We start from the raw sequence: 20,077 nt of genomic DNA on the forward strand, positions 1-20,077 counted from the left end.
AAAAGAAAGAGCCAGTGATGCAAAGGAAGTGGCTTGATACTGGCGTGCTTTGTCCTTTGGAAACAGAACTTATTGTAGGCATGCTTTTATTCTTTATTACACTCTGACCGGTTTCTCCTGATGATGTTTTGTCTTAAGATTGGCTCAATATGACTTCCAACTTGAATTCCTTTCCCAACAGAAATGACAATCCTGAGACTTCAGCAATCACAAACTCTCCGCTATCACTCGATTTTCCAACAGTTTTCACTGTTCTCTGTCCGGACTTTGCTTCTCCATCATTGTATGACTCCTGCCCTCTCAGTCTCATTGAATTCCTTTCCCACCGATCACCTTGTAAGTGATCCTATCGCCAGTGTACACCACGTCCATGCCATTGCCGTTCAGCAACAGAACGCCGTAGGTCGTGCCTGCCCCAGCTCCTCCGCCGCCGCGGCCGTGGACGACCTGACGTCCATGTAAAACGGATGCGACCCGTACAGGTTGAGATCGAGGTTCGAGCTGGCGATGTCGGCATTCCACAGAGTTACAGTTTGGTTGGACCGGAGCCGGAGCGACGGCTTCGTGTGCTCACCAATGCCGGAGAGGGAGGAGCGGCCGAGAGGAAGGGACGAAGCGAGTTGGAGGTACTGGTCCTTGAAGACGAGGAAGGCGGAGGGGTCGGCGGCGGAGGTGTCGAGGAGGACGTCGCCGGAGGAGCGGCGGGAGACGGCAAAGGAGAACGGGGTGGTGTTGTTGAGGACGAAGACGAGGTCGGAGGAGGCGGCGGAGATGCGGCGGCAGGAGCCGGAGAGCGGCGGTGGTGGCGGAGCTAGGGTTTGGTTGGGAGGGGAGGGGGACCGGCGAGGGAAGAGGTCGTCGGGGACTTCCCACCGGCGGTGGTCGGCGTTCGTGATTCGGACTCGGAGACGGCCGCCCGCTTCGAAGCTGGAAGGAGACGACCGTGATGACGTAAGCCAAAATTAGCTATTTTTTTTCTTTCATAAAAGAAAATTATATCTATACCATTTAAATTAATTCTCAAATTGTTTATATTCTCTGTCAAATATCCCTAATTATTTATCTCACAAAATATCGCATAAATAGTATGTAAACTAGCATCTTAATTTAATCTCGCGCGATGTTTCGATATTGAAATTTGATTATTCTCTTTTCAGCAGCAACCCTCTTAGTAAAATTCGAACTTCGAAATATTTTCCTCCTTTTTCTCTTTTACGTATATTTATAATTTTTTTTGTGCATTATTACTGTTGACACTCAAAATTACCCTTGGTGGGAGCGGGCTGGTTACAAGTCACAAAGGATATAAAGTACGGCCCACATGGCATAAATCCGGAAAAAGGCAGTGAGTCAGGCCTAGAGGCATTGAGAAGACTTGAGGTAATTATCGACAGGACATGTCATAGAAGTGTCGACAAGTCCAAAATCACGAGCTTTTCACGTAATGTCGACGAATTCAAGATCACAAGCTCTTCACGTGACATCAACAAATTCAAGATTATGAGCTTTTCACGTGACGTCGACAAATTCAAGATCACGAGCTTTGCACGTGACGTCGACAAGTCCAAAATCACGAGTTTTGCACATGGTGTCGATAAGTCTGAAATCATGGTGACACGTGGTGAAAAAATTCATTTACACATGTCAAAGGGTAAAGATATGACCGTGGGCGTGAAGATCAAGAAAGTTAGAGAATGACATTTAGGAAATGGCAAAAAATAAAGAGACACATGGAAGAAAATCAGCTATTACGTAATGCCTAAGGAGCGTAAGCAACATCGATAAGTCAGGAAGCGGTTAAAGCGCGAAACGTAAGGAAGTGGAAAACAACTTTCAAGGAGAAGTGATCGTCAACAGTTATCAAGCTGCTCTATAAATACTCAAGGATTTCCAACGTAGAGAGGACCCTTTTCGCAAACAACACAACACATCTTTTATCTATCCTTACTCTTAGCGTATTAGGAGTAGTTTTAGCTGCAACTTTCAAATTCTGTGTCGTAGATTCAATTCCGGCGAGAGTCTTTATCAGGTTGAGCATTGTTGATTAAATTCCAATGTTGTGCCACCAGTTCAGCATTGTCGATTAAATTCCGGCGTTGTGCTTGAAATATAGCTGTTGATTAGATTCCAGCCATATTCTCTCAAGTTACGTCATTGATTAGATTCTAGCGTACTTTGAATGGTAATGCCGCATATTAGTTGTGTCGTTATTTAGATTCCGACATAGCTTGGTCTCGGTATCTGCAAGTTGTCATTCCATTATTAGTATTATCGAGTTTGGTGTATTATCAAGCCAAGTTGTAAGATATAAGTTGGGCTTAATAAACGCATTTGACATTCTCTGTCTAAGCTTGATTCAAGACCCAAGTCTCCTCTAATAAAATCCGAAACGCAACGTCCGGTGAAAGATTTTCGATGGGATAAAACCGGCGAAACATCTTTTTGGCACTCCTAGTGGGACCTTTATTGAGTTAAGTAGAGAGAGTGCTATGCCATGCACCCGGAGTAGAAACAACTCGGATAATACTACTGACGAGCAAGCTGCATCGATGGCAGAAGATAATACCCGTGCCGAGACATCATCCGCTCAACTTCTTCATACCGAGGTTGCTAACCAATCTCGAGAGGAGGTTACAGATATGTCGAGGCAGCGTGTTGAAGATAGAAGGCAAACTGAGCTCACACTAGTTGCACTTTCTACCATGAGTTCGTTGATTATGTAGTAAGGCGTATGACTGAAGTGGTTAGGCCTTCGATCATTAACACTTATCATGAATGCACGCAAGGTCAACATGGGGCGTCCATCGCACCGACCCAACTGAGAACAGGATCTCCGTCAGCATTGGGGGGTCCTGCAATATAGTTTGGAACAATGATGCAAAGTACGTCTACGATCCCACCCATTCGAATATTACCAAGGGGAGAAACCTTGCCAATAACACCCAGCGAGGGATTACCTCACGCTAGCGCGGACCCAAATGGAGGAATTGCTCGACAGTCGGTGATCGATGAAAACCTCCAAAGAGGACATCAGGTTACTCAGGTGCAAGGCCCCCCTGTGATCCAGGTAAATCCTCCACCTGTAGTCCTAGATGTTAAGAATCTTGCAACACCCTTGCCTAGGGGGCAAGAGCAGATACAACAGATAAACATTCAATCACAACGTCAGGCACCCCAGCTTGTAGTGCCTAACGTAAATCAGCATTTTCCACCCCTTATGGGTCAAAATGTTCAAGTTCACCAACCATTGCCAGCACAGTTAAACCCACCAGTCAACCCACATATGATTGCTCACAACGTACCACAGCTAATGTAGCCACCACCTCAACAGCAGCCACAGTTACCACAGCAGCCATTCTACCAATTGCCTCATCAGAATCTGAACCAGTCATTGCCACCTAATTATGTTGTAGCTCCTATGCCCGTCGTGGGTCAACTACGAAATCAATTAGTAGTGGACCCTGTGATGAGGGGATATGGCCATGATATGAGATACCTCCCAAAAGTTTATAGAAAATCATATCCTGATTGGATGGATACTATACCATATCCAAGGGGTTTTAAAATGCCAGAATTTACATTGTTCACTGGAGAAGAAGATCAGTCCGCTTTTGAACATGTTAATCGTTTTCTGGCTCAATGTGGTGATGCGGCTCATGCTGATTATTGGAAGTTGAGGTTATTTCCCTTATCCTTGTCAAAAATCGCGTTTACCTAGTATACTGCTTTACCTGCAAATTCGATTACATCATGGGAACAAATGGAAAGGTTATTTCATTGCCAATTTCAAAGGGCTGTGCCGGATTTGTCGGTAGCTGATCTCTCGACCATGAGACAGTTAGCTAATGAATCTATCGATAAGTTCGTTTCCAAGTTTAAAAGGGTAAGGAATAAGTGTTTAGTCCCTTTACCTGAAAAGACTTTTGCGGACCTCGCTTTTAATGGACTGAAGTTTGAAATCCGAGAAAGAATGGTTGGACAACCATATTCAGATCTGTTCCAGTTGTCAACCATAGCTACTAAGCATGAAAGTCTCCTTCAGGAAAAAGACAAAAGGTATGGTCGACGGGGTGAAGTTCGTTGGGCTGATGCTAATGAGAGCGAGGATGAAACTGAATCAACAGATATAGCAGATGTGGTTCTCGCTAAAATGGTGATTGATAAGCCATACATCTATTAGGCTCTAAAGCCAGCAAGAGTTAAAGAAAGATCCAACCTCATGTCCAAGGCTAAGGAACCCATTTTTTATTCTTTTGATATAAATAAGACAGAGGAAATATTTGACTTATTATTAGCCGACGGACAGATCAGACTGACGGAGGGTCAGGTTTTACCCACCAAAGAAGAATTAGCGGGAAAGAAGTATTGTAAATGGCATCATTCATGGAGCCATGCCACCAATGACTGTCTTGTATTTAAGAGAAACGTCCAGGAAGCTATTAAGCAAGGGAAAATAAAATTCTCCGAGGACAAAGGTAAGTCCCTGATGGAAGTTGATGTCGATCCTTTTCTTATAATGGCAGGGATGGTGTCATTAAGGACAAAGACTAGGGAGCATCAGCCATATCGTTTTTGCGAAAAGTGTAAACGATTGTTGGAACAAGAGAAACATTACTCCAACAGTCGAAGACGTCCGCCTAGTGAAGTTGTCAACGGATTCCCCGATTTGGTCCTCACTGATTCACATGATGAACAAACTCCTTCTAGGGGTGTTAATCATCATAGAGGCCGACGAAGCCATAATAAGACTATTAAGTCATTCAAGCAAAGGTACGAAGAAGGTGATCCGACTATTGGTACTTTGGGAGAGGCTAGTGGTAAATTTGATTATTATGTTAATTATGCTCCACCACCTTCATACAATGGGAAGATTGAGCCAAGTGGATGGGGTTCTAACTTCCCTGATCGAGAGGATCTTTGCACAGACCCTCATCTACTACGTCGACAAACTCTGAAAGTGCCAAGAGACCCATTTGTAGGTCAATGGTATGAGACCCGCCGAACTCAGAATCGCAGTTCAAATCTGACGCGGACTCAAAAAAGGAGAATGCTGAGGAAAAGAAAAGAGTATCAGCTCCAACAACAAGTAAGACAAGTTCACATCAAGCAGGTTAAACCAACCTTGATCGCAGAATAAAAGGTCAAGCCAAAGTATCATAAGCGTAGGAACTTAGTCTGGAAAAGAAAACCAGGAATTCAAGCGTCAACATCTGGTCGACCTCAATAATCTTCACCAAAGCAAGACGTTGAGCCTGCGCGGTATGAACCACAACAATTGTCAAGATCAATCTCGTCGTTGAGTTCTTGCATGGTTCGAGTATGCCTTCCATCGAACCTTCGGGTTATGACAGTGGAGCCAGGTCATCCGGAAGAAATTACAATGGAAGAGAAAGAAAAAGTAGAATTTCACTTTGATATAGAGGAGGTGGTTGAATTCGAGAAGCCTCCACCCAAGGGTTCAAACCATTTAAGGGCTCTGAATATCAACGCAAAAGTTAATGGCCGACCGGTGTCTCGAGTGTTAGTGGAGGGGGGATCTACACTGAATCTCATCCCATATCATTTCTACAAGAAACTGGGAAGGCGTGATGAGAAGATTATTCCATCGAACATCCAATTGTCCGACTTTACTGGAGAAGTCTCCGAAGTTAAAAGAATTTTCATTACTAACTTGACCGTTGGCACCAAAACTTCCAGGACGTCCTTTTGTATGGTTGATGCAAATGGATCTTAAAAATTTATTATTGGGCCGAGATTGGATCCATGGTAATCAATACATACCATCAACTCTCCATCAGATGCTAGCATTTTGGAATGGAGATAAGGTAGAATACGTCAAAGCAAACACCAAGTCACAGACAACCTATGCACATGCATCTCCAACTCACCAATTGGCACTAGAAGACAGTATATCCATCAGTAAGTCACCTCTCGTTGACCCCAATAGTATTGCCTACTGCCGTTTCGACAAACGGATCGTTGAGTGGGTCCCGAAGAGTCAACTGGCAGTACAATTAAATGAGGTTGTTCATGGAGAACCTTATATTGTCAAAAGACCTCATTGAGAGGTACTCGGTCTATCGGGTCGAGCTCGCAGAACAATCCACAGAAGCTGTCGATGGAATCCTTGAGTTTGAAGAGTCACCCATAAAAGAAATTGAAAAATCAATTGAAGCTCAAAACCCGTTATAAGAGGTTAACCTTGGGCTAGGCAATGAACGTCGACCTATTTACATAAGTTCGTTGATCGATGATGACTTCAAAGCTCAGTTAATAAGACTCCTGAAGAAGTATAGGGATTGTTTTGCCTGGGACTATAAAGAAATGCCAGGATTAAGCAGAGATGTCGTTGAACACCGACTACCCATAAAAAAAGGGGTTCAGGCCTCATAAACAGCCGCCCAGACGATTCCTTCCGGAGGTTATCCTTAAAGTAAAAGAAGAAGTCGAGCGATTGCTAGCAGCAGGATTTATTAGAACGGCATGGTACGTCGAGTGGTTGTCTAACATAGTTCCGGTAAAGAAAAAGAATGGCAGGTTACGTGTCTGCATTGATTTCCGAGACTTAACGTAGCTACGCCCAAGGATGAGTACCAGATGCCAATGGCGGATATGTTAGTTGACTCGGCTTTTGGAAATGAAATTATGTCATTAATGGATGGTCATTCAGGCTATAATCAAATATTCATCGCTAAAGAGGACGTCCATAAAACTGCATTCAGGTGTCCTGGGGCCATTGGCACTTTTGAATGGCTCGTCATGCCATTTGGATTAAAGAATGCAGGGGCAACTTACCAAAGAGCCATGAACTTTGTTTTTCATGACATGATTGGAGAATTTATGGAAATCTACATTGATGACATTATTGTCAAATCAGACCAGGTATGTCATTTAAATTATTTAGAACAAGCTTTTATTAGGATGCAGAAATTTGACCTGAAAATGAATCCATTGAAATGTGCTTTTGGAGTAAGGGCTGGTAACTTCTTAGGATTCCTGGTTAATCAAAGAGGAATTGAAATCGATAAGAATAAAGCTAAGGCTATCTTAGAATTGCCGCCCCCCAGAACCAAAAAGCAACTTCAGATGATTTTAGGAAGGATAAATTTTTTGCGTCGATTCATCGCTAACCTGTCAGGAAAAATTGAGGTGTTTTCCCTATTGTTGAAGTTGAAAAGTCAAGAAGAGTTTATATGGGAAGACAAACATCAACATGCTTTTGATCAAGTTAAGCGGTACTTGGTTAATCCGCCAGTATTGATGCCGCCAAGAGCGGGTCAACCATTGAAATTGTACCTGGCCGCTACCGATACTACCATCAGATGCATGCTGGCGCAGGAGAATGGTGAAGGCAAAGAGCAAGCGGTGTATTATTTGAGTCGGATGTTGAATGATCCTGAAACAAGATACACTGCGATTGAGAAGCTATGCTTGTCATTGTTTTATGCATGTACAAAATTACGTCATTATATGCTGCCGACTACGGTATATGTGATATGTAAAGTAGACATGATTAAGTACATGTTGACTCGGCCTATTGTTAAAGGCCGAATTGCCAAGTGGGCATTTGCTTTGACCGAAATAAATTTGGTCTATGTACCACTTAAAGCAATAAAAGGACAAGCCATAACAGATTTCATTACGGAATATCCTAGAGCACGAGATGAAAGTTGTGAGGGATACGTTCACGTGGTCCCATGGCAGCTTTACTTCGATGGATCCAGTACCCCTGGATCTGCTGGGGCTGGGATCATGATAATATCCCCTCATGAACAGAAAACGAAACTTATGTTCAAAATGAATTTCGAATGTTCCAATAATCAGGCCGAATATGAGGCCTTAATTGTTGGCTTAAATATCTTGGCCAACATGAAAATACGTTTCGTCAAAGTTATAGGGGATTCTCAATTGGTGATAAAGCAATTATCTGGGGAGTACCAGTGTCTTAATGAGAATATTATATCTTATTATTCACTGGCCAAAGAGCTTCTAGATCACTTTGACGACTTTGAGTTGATCCATATTAAAAGAGAGCATAACGCGGAGGCCAATGATTTGGCACAAATGGCTTCCGGTTATGAAATATCAAAAGAGCTTGTTGGCCATATGATTACCCAGACCAAGGTTCTACCATCGATGAACAATAGAGTTATGTTTACACAATCGACAGAAACTCTTGTCGACAACACGACTGTTGACGAAGTAGTAAGCCAAGATTTGAGAACTCCATTTATAGAGTATCTCAACAACCCAGTCTCTACTGATAAAAATTTCAAAAGAAAAGCCTTGAATTATTTGATGATTGGAGATGAGTTATATCGTAAGACTGTGGATGGGCTAATACTCAAATGTTTGGGACGACAAGAATCTGTGATAGCAATGGCCGAGGTTCATGAAGGCATATGTGGAGCCCATCAATCGGAATAAAAATGAAGTGGTTGCTCCGTCGACATGGTTACTTTTGACCAACTATTACCCGAGACTGCATAAGTTATGCTAAGGGATGTGAAGCTTGTCAAAGGTACGGACCCATTCAACATGTTACTGCAGCCGTAATGAAACCTATCATCAAAACTTGGCCATTTAGGGGCTGGGCGATGGATATAATAGGAAAAATCTACTCCCCTTCGTCAAGGAAACATAGCTTCATTTTGGTTGCCACCGACTATTTTACCAAGTGGATTGAAGCGGTCTCGTATAAAAGTATAACACAAAAGACAATGAAAGAGTTTATCGAGGAGCGTATTATCCATCGATTTGGCATTCCAGAATCTATAACTACTGACCAAGGTACGGTTTTTACGGGACAAGAGGTGATTAGTTTCGCCAAGGCTAGAGGCATCAAAATGATTCATTCAACTCCTTATTATGCCCAAGCCAATGGCCAGGCTGAAGCCTCTAACAAAGCCATCATCGCACTAATTAAACGACACCTTGAGGATAATCCCAGAGAGTGGGATGTGTTGTTGTCAACTGTATTATGGGCTTATAGAACGTCTAAAAAGACTGCTACAGGAACTAGCCCATATATGCTCACTTATGGACAAGAGGCAGTTCTCCCTGTTGAAGTTACCATTCAATCCTTACGAGTCAGACTCCAAAATAACTTGGCCAAGGAGGAATATGATGAGTTAATGTTCGCCAACGTCAATGAATTGGGAGAGAACATAGCGATTGCCTTGGAAAATCTAATCCTCCAGAAAGATAGAGTTGCCAAAGCATATAATAAACATGTAAATCATAAACAGTTTGAAATTGGTGACCTGGTCTGGAAGACCATTTTGCCAACGAGTTTGGACAGTGAAAAATTTGGTAAATGGTCACCAACTTGGGAAGGACCATTCATGATAGTTGAAGCATTTGTCGGAAATGCTTATCGATTAATGGATATCGACGGAAAGGAGTTTCCCCGTACTATCAATGGCAAATATTTGAAGAAGTATTATCCTACTATGTGGGAGATGCGAGACATGGAGGAAGAAAAGATTGAAAATTCCGAATAAGTCCAGCTTCATTCACAAACAAAAGACAGACTACAAAAAAATAAATAAATAAATAAAATATTTTTGGTTTTTTCTATTTTCCTCTATCTCTTTCTTCTTCCCTTTCTTTCTTTCTCCTTCTTTTTTCCTTCCTTTCTTCCTTCTTTCCGAACCCAGACCTGCCAGCCATTTTCACTCTCCCAGGCCGAGACCGACGTGTTCTCTAGAACGGGCCACAAAGTGTTGCATCCGCTCCTCCAGGCGCTGATTCGCCACTTCAGCTTGCTCCTTGGCCTTCTCGAGTTTGGGGAGCATCTCCTCCAGGTTCGACAGCCGTTTGTTAAGCCCTCGGATAAGTTCAAGGTGGGACTCTACCAGTTCATCCGACTTCTCGGCCATTGTGCCCAAGGATGTGGAAGCGGAGTTGACAAAAACTTCACAACGAGAATCCATAGAGAGGTCAATCTCGATTTCATCCCTTTCGGGGCAAGGAACTCCTCACCTCAGTCTTTTCTCCGCCCTCTGGATCTGCTCAACAATCAGCTCCCGATATTTGTCAAGATGCTCTCGGGAGGAGTGGAGTTAGCCCTGCATGTCAGAGAGTGTGCTGTACACTACATCAGCATGCTCGATCTCCTCCTTGAGACTCTCGGACAAGCGTTCCGTAACGAGGTATGTAGTGATGGCCCTCCCATTGGCTTGAAACTGAGACACTCCGTGCCCGAAAACGGTCACAAATTCCTCGTAGTCAGCAAGGAAAGGATGATCGGAAGGCAAGTCATCAAGTCTCCCTTTGTGAATCAGCTTCTCGACCTTGGCCACCGCCTGGGGCTTGATGACCAGGACGGCGTAGGTCAGGCTCAGGTAAGAGATAATCTCCTTCCACAAAGCCTTGAACTTGCGAGCACTCAAGGTTGGTGACGAGGCACTGGATTCCATCGTCGATCGGCATAATAAAAGAAAAGAGATTTCTCTAGAGAATGGGGAGTCAGAATTCAAAGTTGCTGAGGTCTAAGTCTTGACCCACTATTTATAGCCCGCGACTTGAGTCTCAAATCTTCACGAATCGGTACGAGAAGATCAACTAACGTGACGAATATCTCGGTTCGCACGTTCATATCCGTTTGATCAGCCCAAGATACAGGGATTGGAACGTTGCGAGTAATGGGTATTCATTCCTTGAAGGTCACGAAGCAAGATTTGGGAAAAACGTGCCGATGATTACTCCCAGCCGTTCGATGGTTTACACGTGTACTGATGGGATTTAACTATTCTCAGGCGCATGCCCACACGATGGCAAAAGCAAATTACACCGATATAGATTGATTACGTATCATACTGATTCATTAAATGCAAGTGCAGAAGGTTGCACACAGACGTCTTTTCGAGATCATAAAGAAAGGGTAGTTTGGTCAATAATACCATACAGGTCATCAAAGCAGGCACAGACTATGATTATTCAGGTAATATTCAAGGAAAAGGAAAAGCAGAGCAGTAGAAATATTTACAGCAGTACTATTCTCGGCATTAATGGCATGGAAAAGAAAGGAAAAGATGGTGCTAGCTGTAAATTAAATGAAATGTTGCTCAAGGCCCAAGATGAAGCCGTGAAGTTGGACTTCTCGATCACAGTTTAATTCCAGAATTTCGTTCTTTCTGGCTTGGCTGTCCTCCACCTCAGTGTTCAGTTGCTTCACGGTTGCTTCGAGGTCTAGTATGACCTTACTTTGATCAAAGAGTGTCGACATAGAAATGCTTTCGTTGATGCGGAACGCCTCAAAGACCTTACGGGCCTCATCTAGCTCTTTTCCTTTGAGGCCCAAGGTCTTCTCTTTGCCCTCGATATCATTAACATATTCAAGCCCTGCCTTGAAAGCCTTCATAGTTACGTCGAATGAATCAGAGAATTCATGAAGAGCAAAGTCTAGAGCTCGACAAGGTATAGGGTACGGTGAATTGGTTAGATAGTCAAGCAAGGACTTAACTTTGCTTTCGATCTCTGGGACGTCACAAATAACGTCGTACCCTTCCTTTAAGAGCTCACAAAGTTGAGCTCCCTTCGAGCGAATTTCATCATGATTAGCAGAGGGAAAAAAGTTGCTTACCGAAGGTTGTTTACCCCCAATAACTCGAATGTTGTTAACCTGAGGAGTTTTAAGGGAAGAATGATCCATGGTAGAACTCACTTCGTCCATCGATTCGCTTAAAAATTCATCCATATCGGAGAAAGATAATGATGGCGTGCTCGGAGATAAGGGCATATCGGACATAGAAAACCTCCTGAAAGGATGTAACAATCCCATTAGGAGCAGGGTTATCCTCGACAAAACTGAATCCAGGTCTTTAGGAAAAATCAAGACATTATATTCATCCCACCATTGATTAAATGACATTGAACTAGATGGAGTGTTGAAATTATCGACAAGCTTGAATTGCCCCAGGATATACTTGGCAACCTCATTGTAGCATGACAGAGCATCATTCCTTGGAGACAAAGGATAAGGGAAGTTCACCAAGTAGATAATTAGCATGGGAATACCTTGCACCAATCCAAATTGACGGGCACAGTAATGAGGGTTGTATGCCTCAAAGCCAATACCAAACCTTTCTCCAAAAGTGAATTCCAGTGGAAGATCGGTGGGAACGAGGATGCTTGCCCAAAATATTAAGGTGTCATGTTGAACAATCGATGGATCACACACGAAGTTTACGCTAAACCTATGAAAAATGAAGTCCTTCAGGGTAAGCATAATACCTAGGAAGTACTCCAAGACCGAAAGCCCTCCAATTGGTTGGAGAAAAATGCTACAAAACTTACGGGGACCAAAAGCAATCTCTATGGGTTGCTTATGTGCATCATACCAATCGACGAATGTAGAACCGTAAGACGTGAATAGATGAGGAAAATATGATCGAACCCAACCATGCAATATCCACAGCGGACCGATGAAAGGGTCAGGGTGCGCATTAAACAATGAAGATTGTGCATTGGTCAAGCCTTTATACAAGGCAAATAAGGCCATTCGACCTAACCCCACATCAACACCTTGAGTAAGGGCGTATGCGATGTCCACAAACCCATATGATATGGAAGTAGTACAAAAGATATATCGACAGAGCCAACAAAGTAGGAATGCAACATGTTTTTGAGGAGTTATTGGTCCGTCTAACTTGCTAAACTCCTTGATGAAGTCATGAAATGAGAGATCAACGAAAGGAATACCATAAAAATATGGACATGACCACGACTTCTGATTATAAAATTCCACAAAAGGTGATAGGCTAGTCAGTGACCACATATCGAGCAAAGTGATGGTTACCGGACCAGGGGGCAGGAAAAGCAATTAGTCGATGGTGACCAGAGACAGCAAAGAGCTCTGATAAGCCCATATTCCACAGGATCTATGGAAAGACAGCTTAGTGATAAGGCCTCTTCTATCTTTGCCGCTTTCGAAATGCTGGACATCTCTGGTTTCATCCTTTGATACCACCGAGAGAATTGTTCGTCATAGCACGGATACGAGTTGAAACGAGAATTTGGTGATGCCCAAGTGGAGATGCTAAGTCGGGATCGACTAATGGGAAGAACCTCCTTATAATGACGTGGAAAATGCTAGGTAAAGATGGATGGTGGAGGTGTTGATTTGAGATACGGACCTAGGATCACGTGACGAGCTTTTGCATCGTAATCCATAAAGGATAGGGAGAGGCGCCCTTGTCGTTCAAAACTCCAAAGGTTCTCAAAACAATTCAGGCGAAGGAGAGCTTGAGCATTGGTTGGGGAAAAAGAAAAGTTAGCCATTATGATGGGACGAGTGATGAAGCTTAGCAACGGCTATAAGGTATTTTATACTAGTCTATTTGGCCGATGAGTTAGGCCCACTAACTGGTGACGTGCACGTGAACGAAGGCGCAAGGCTCGGGATCCATTATCAAAATTGGTTATGAATAATCGTGGCACATGTAGGACACTCAATGAAAATAAGAGTATTTTATTGAGGAGAAGAAGGTTTGTCCAACAGAAAGTCGTGAACCCCTCGTTGGAGCAAAAACAATTGAGATTCTAGTCTACTCATCTCTGAAATACATGCGCTTTTATTTTGACGTTGTTCCATTGCGGAGTTTAATACTCGCATGTGCTCCTGTTGCTTCAAGCCCTTCAAAATGCCGACATGATGACGCAGTTCTTGCTCGATTTCTGCCTGTTGACGAAGCTTCATCTCTCGCCGTTGACGAGTCTCTTCGAGGACCGTCGTAAGATGCCTTCCCTTCTCGACAAGGACATTTACTTCGTTCGTAATAACCCGAAGGGACTCGCGACGAGTGTTTACTGTCTCACTAGCCTCCTTCACAGTGTTAGCTGGCTCTTCATGCATTTCAGTAGGAATGGCCACCTCTCGTACGTTGCCCAAGAGTTGTTGGTACTTATTGAACATAGTCTGAAACTCTTGGGAGAAAGCCTTGAGTCGTTCCCTGAGTGCCGAAGGAAGAATAGATCCAACTTCAGCATTGTCATTCCCAAGACGCTCAATGAGGAGTTTGAATTGCTCTAAGGCCATGGCATCATATGACATCCTCGCAAATCCTCCTATAGAGAAGTCTAAAAAGCGCGTCAATTCCATCTTCTTCTTGATAATGGCCAGTTTTGATTGACCAGAATGAGGTAACAAGTCATATGAATTAAATGCCAAAATAAATTCAGCTTCGTTTATAGCGTGCATTGCCTTGCCCGCATAAGCGGTAGTCGACTGATGGTCAGGAGTTGATGAGACAGGCGTCAATGATAAGGCCTCAGCAGAGTTAGTCATGAGAGCCGAGGCTACGAACATTGGAGTGGACGTCGACGGTGAGACTGTGGAAGGATTGACCACAGTGGCTGGAATAGTGGTCCGTTGAACCATGATACTTGTCGATGGACCACATGCTATAAAACCGGAATGATATCTCAGTATCAGGATTAGATAAGAATTGAAGACAATGTAATGTTTGAAAGACACGTATCTGTCTCAAGCATAGCTGTCTCGCATCCAACCATATTAAGAGCGAAAGTGGTTCCTACAGTGGAGTCAAGAATTGGAGCAGTTCGGACAAGTGGAGAAGTAGGAACAATTACTGGTGTAACTGGAAAGAAAAGAAGAATAAATAAATCCAATAAACAAGATAAGTAGAATACGCCAGACAAAACAAAAGTTTACCAGGGGTCACAATAGTGGATGAACTAGGCTGAATGAAGAGCCGTACTCGGGGTGCCGTTGAATTGGTAACAGAGGGGCCGGAAGACACCAAGGCGGTTGCGGCTGGTGTTGTGCTAGAAATGCCAGTCGATGGCTCGACAGAATGAAGACCAGTAGATGCCAAGGCGGTAACAGGATTCTGGGTTGTGGAAACAGAGATACTATCTCTTTGACCCTTATCAAAAGAAGTAACGGGTTCTGAAGAAGCCACATTGCGTGCAACCGGCTCAGCAGATGGTTCGATAGATAAAGTGCTGGACTTCTTTCTTGGAGAGGGAGGAGAAGATCTCTTCCTTTTCCTTTTCAGCAATGATACAATTTCTTCCAACGTTTCTTCTTCGAGACGGTCCAAAGGGGAGAAAGACCTTATAAGTAACAAACTAATATAAAGGAGAGGATAAAGTGAGCTGACACAAAGGAAGAAAGACAGAGATTTACCATCAGTAGGATTTTTTGCAGCATCGACACCCTCTGCGTCAGAGTCTTCTTCTATTTTTGAGTTAAGAAATGGAAAGTTAGAAGATACACCGGATTGAAACAGAATAGGAACGTAGCGTGGTGGTGTCTATACCTCGGGTAATCGGTTTCTTAGAACCATTCCGCTTCACATGACCAATAGCGGACCGAAGGGCCTCTTCGTATGTACTTTCAAATGCAAAGGAATACCACCAAGTTTGCCATTCAGCAAGGTGTCCTGGACGGGCTCTGAAACCATTAGGCAGGTCTGCACTGTAATGAGTGCGCATTGTGTTAGCAATTTCAATACAACATAGAAGTGGGCTTCGATTCTTAAGGGAATATTATTTCTTCTTGGTTCCTTCCGAGAAGCCCATTGAATAAGGAATTGGCATGGGAATTGCTTGCCAGAGTCCAAATTGCCTAGCACAATATTGTGGAGAATATACCTCAAACCCAGGCTAGAATCGACCTTTTAATGAAGTATATATGGGAAGATCTGCTGCAGATAAAGCACAAGTCCAGAAAGGCCTATAGAGGTTGAATCGAGCTAGATCGAACAAATAATCAAACTCTCCATAGCCATATTTAAAGAAAATGACTTGGTCATGATTCAGTTCAAGAAAAGCTCGAAGATAGAAGATAAAAGGAGGCGCTTGAGAAGCAATATGTCGAGGAGCACAGTTTAGCAATCGACAGCCCAGAGGTAAAGGTACAGGTCTTCTATACCCTTGCAGAGACAGATGAGGAAGGTGACAATCACCTTTACTAAAGAGGGAAGGGAAATACAAAGCCATCCATGCTTGAAGTATCCAAAAAGCGCTCGAGATGGTTCCAGAATCCCCAAACTTCATTGCCCGAGAGGCGTGAGTAAAGCCTCTATATAAAACTGCAAGAACAAGAGGGGCCAATGCGAGGCATTGTCTCGTGGCTAAGGCTGCGGCAATTTGCAGATAGTCTTTGCAAACTTTAAGGGCGGGACTAAAAAACACGTATTTTGATAGCTAAAAGAGCAAGAAAAAGAGACGCTCATCCTGGGTAACGGGACCCGAAGTTCGATGAAATCGAGACAAGAAATTGCTGTATGACAGAGCATCTTCAGAGATAAAAGGAGTGGACAGTACAGGCAAATCCTCGACGGCATGACCAACCAACTCAAAACCCGCTACGGCAAATACATCGATCATAGTGATGGACATGTGTCCCCAAGGAAAAAAGAAATAGTTGTTGGAAGAGGACCAGGAAGTGATGGCGGAGCCCAATAACCCACGTTCCAGGTCATAAGATGACATACTGACCTCGAGAGCGATGTCGATCCCAGTAGCTGTCCATAAAAGTTGAATTTCTTGGTCAGCCTTCAAGCGAATAAACCATTTGTGAAAATCTTCTTCGTAAGAGGGGAAACTTCGAAATCGAGAAGACCCGGTGGACCACATATCCGTAATAGAAGAATGTTGCAATGCCAAAGTCTCACTATGCTTATACGGGAAATGGAATTGAAGATTCACAGGAATATTGAGATGGTCCATGAAGCTGGGGCCTAGAGAGGAACAGTTGTATTCACCCTCGACAGCTTTCAGTAAATAAAAAAAGCAATTGCCAGCGCGCGGGTCTTCTTTAAACTTGTCAAAAACCGCGATGTGATCGCTGGCCGAATATACAGACTTTTTGGACGCCATAAGAAATGATGGATCAAGATCGGAAAAGGGTTCAAGAAAGGATTTTTATGGTTGAAGAAGAAGACGCGGCGGTGAAATGAAGCTTTTACAAGAATGCAGGATGAAGAAGACAATTTGAAAAGTCACGACTGTTCGAAGAAGATATAAGGTGACGTGTCCAAAGGATATTGGATGAAGAATTCGTATGGACTGCTCGAAAGGACGTCAAGGGACAAAAAAGCATGATTATCGCCTAGGGATTTGTACACAGACAAGGTACACCTTTTAAAGAAATAAATTCAAATTTATTCCTTTTAAAAGGGGGCATATGTTGACACTCAAAATTACCTCTGGTGGGAGCGGGCCGGTTATAAGTCACAAAGGATATAAAGTACGGCTCACATGGCATAAATCCGGAAAAAGGCCGTGAGTCAGGCCTAGAGACATTGAGAAGACTTGAGGTAATTATCGACAGGACACGTCATAGAAGTGTCGACAAGTCCAAAATCACGAGCTTTGCACGTGACGTCGACAAATTCAAGATCATGAGCTCTTCACGTGACGTCGACAAATTCAAGGTCATGAGCTTTTCACGTGACGTCGACAAGTCCAAAATCATGAGTTTTGCACATGGTGTCGATAAGTCTGAAATCATGGTGACATGTGGTGAAAAAATTCATTTACACGTGTCAAAGGGTAAAGATATGACCGTGGGCGTGAAGATGAAGAAAGTTAGAGAATGACTTTTAGGAAATAGCAAAAAATAAAGAGACACATGGAAGAAAATCAGCTATTACGTGATGCCCAAGGAGCGTAAGCAACATCGATAAGTCAGGAAGCGGTTAAAGCGCGAAACGTAAGGAAGTGGAAAACGACTTTCAAGGAGAAGTGGTCGGTCAATAGTTATTAAGTTGCTCTATAAATACTCAAGGATTTCCAACGTAGAGAGGACCCTTTTCGCAAACAACACAACACATCTTTTATCTATCCTTACTCTTAGCGTATTAGGAGTAGTTTTAGCTGCAACTTTCAGATTCAATTCCGGCGAGAGTCTTTATCAGGTTTAGCATTGTTGATTAAATTCCAATGTTGTGCCATCAGTTCAGCGTTGTCGATTAAATTCCGGCGTTGTGCTTGAAATATGGCTGTTGATTAGATTCCAGCCATATTCTCTCAAGTTACGTCATTGATTAGATTCTGGCGTACTTTGAATGGTAATGCCGCATATTAATTGTGTCGTTGATTAGATTCCGACATAGCTTGGTCTCGGTATTTGCAAGTTGTCATCCCATTATTAGTATTGTCGAGTTTGGTGTATTATCAAGCCAAGTAGTAAGATATAAGTTGGGCTTAATAAACGCATTTGACATTCTCTGTCCAAACTTGATTCAAGACCCAAGTCTCCTCTAATAAAATCCGAAACGCAACGTTCAGTGAAAGATTTTCGACGGGATAAAACCGGCAAAACAATTACTAATAATTTTTTCGTATTGTTCTTTATTAAATTTTTGTAATAATACAATGATTTCGAATTCTAATTTTTTTTTTTCATATATTCCATTGCAAAAATGAACTTAGCAAAAATAATAAACATAAGTTCTATAGTGCAGATAATTTCGATATTGTATACTTCATTTTTTTTTTTTGGTTCTAACCTAGCAACTAGGCAGAGATTCTCGACGTCTGGCCCGTAGACTGAGGTCCTATTGATGAGGTAGAGCTTGGCGGCCAACGCCATTCCCGATGGGCCGACGGCCACGGACCCGACCGCGTACCCATACCCGACGACATCGGGCGTCGTCCCCTCGCCTTCTCCGCCGCTCGATGGGCGGACGTCCGGCGGGCACGGCAGCAGGCACAAGATCAATGGGAGGAGAGACAGGAGACGGCGGCGGCAGTCTCTGCTTCTCGGCATGTTCTTCGTTAGAGAGAGAGAGAGAGAGAGAGAGAGAGAGAGAGAGAGAGCGTGTGTGAGTGTGTGGGGGGACGGAGGAGGTTCGATTTTCATCCACCCACCACGGCGGACTTGGCACTGGTCTTTGGTCTTGGTCTTCCATTCCCTGTCTCAGACGGTGGAAAAGCGACGATGACAAGAACGTTCTTTTCTTTGGGGGGCGCTCGTGTGGGGCAAAGCTCGCGACGCACGGGGATCGACCCGTTCCGTCCCGGCATATCATGTGGGATCGGGAGAGGCGCGAGTGTGATTGATGAGCGAAACCAGTCTAAACGCCACTTTTTATGTGGGGAAAAATAACACAAACAGTCTCTGAACTTTGACTTGATGTGCAATTTGATCCATGAACTTTTAATTTGTTCAATGTAGGCCCTGAACTTTATAAAAATATTCGATGTGGTCCCTGAACTTTTGGTACATGTTTGATGTAGTCCCTGAACTTTATAAAAAATGTTCAATGTAGTTCTTCCATTAAATCAAGTTCAAGGACTATATTATACATTTTCATTAGTTCAGGGACTAATTGAACATGTACTAAAAGTTCAGAGATCACATTGAACAAATTAAAAGTTCATGGACCACATTGAATATTAGACTAAAGTTCAGGGATTACATTGAACAGATTAAAAGTTCATGGACCAAATTGCACATTGAGCCAAAGTTCAGGAACTGTTTGTGTTATTTTTCCCTTTCTATGTCATCTGCTGAACGGCCGATTTTACAAATTTTTAGTTTGCTTCTCCCCTTATTTTTGGATAATTGCGTTTCACCCCTTGAAATTTCGAGTTTTGCAACGTGGCACGCGACGCGTACATAATCATGTACATTATGAAACTTCTTGCGACCGTGATTTCAGCATAATTGTCACTAAAAGGAACAGATTCACATGTCGAAAGTAATTCTACTTTTCTAATCAAGATTTAATTAAAAAAATGGCTGGAGGACTTTTGAGATACCTTATAAATTTTATGGCAAGCTCTATTTTTTTCAAACCACCACAGTTCAATGACACGTTGTTTTTAAAATTTCTTTTCATTAGTTTCGTGAAAAATCCACGTTTTGGAAAATATTTTTCTAAAAACGATCGATTGTATCGTTTACAAAAAAATAAATAGGCAAAAGTAATTTCATCATCCACGAAAATATTTAGGCATAAATTGTCATCGATGATGAAAATATTTTTTTGTTAGCTAATTATTCTAAGCGATATAACTGATCATTTTTAGGAAAATATTTTCCAAATCGTTCATTCTCCGTGAAACAAACAGACCCTAAACAGCTTACGGAATTTCA

General features: G+C 42.9%; 2 protein-coding genes across 2 annotated transcripts; both read left to right on the top strand.

Moving 5' to 3' along the window:
* Positions 1 to 484: 484 nt before the first annotated feature.
* On the top strand, positions 485 to 981 carry LOC130135990 (uncharacterized). The gene has a single exon (XM_056305926.1). It carries the CDS (start codon positions 508 to 510, stop codon positions 964 to 966), a length of 459 nt encoding a protein of 152 aa, XP_056161901.1. The 5' UTR covers positions 485 to 507; the 3' UTR covers positions 967 to 981.
* Positions 982 to 8,597: 7,616 nt separating this feature from the next.
* Positions 8,598 to 9,503, top strand: LOC130135972 (uncharacterized). The gene has a single exon (XM_056305888.1). It carries the CDS (start codon positions 8,598 to 8,600, stop codon positions 9,501 to 9,503), a length of 906 nt encoding a protein of 301 aa, XP_056161863.1.
* Positions 9,504 to 20,077: the final 10,574 nt, after the last annotated feature.

Source organism: Syzygium oleosum, unplaced genomic scaffold (genome assembly GCF_021117445.2).
Source record: "Syzygium oleosum isolate NSW1041296 unplaced genomic scaffold, Sole_v2.1 Sole_v2.40, whole genome shotgun sequence".
NCBI lineage: Eukaryota > Viridiplantae > Streptophyta > Magnoliopsida > Myrtales > Myrtaceae > Syzygium > Syzygium oleosum.

Coding starts and splice junctions, on each gene's coding strand:
- LOC130135990 (XM_056305926.1), top strand. CDS start 508: ATGTCGGCATTCCACAGAGTTACAGTTTGGTTGGACCGGAGCCGGAGC.
- LOC130135972 (XM_056305888.1), top strand. CDS start 8,598: ATGGATATAATAGGAAAAATCTACTCCCCTTCGTCAAGGAAACATAGC.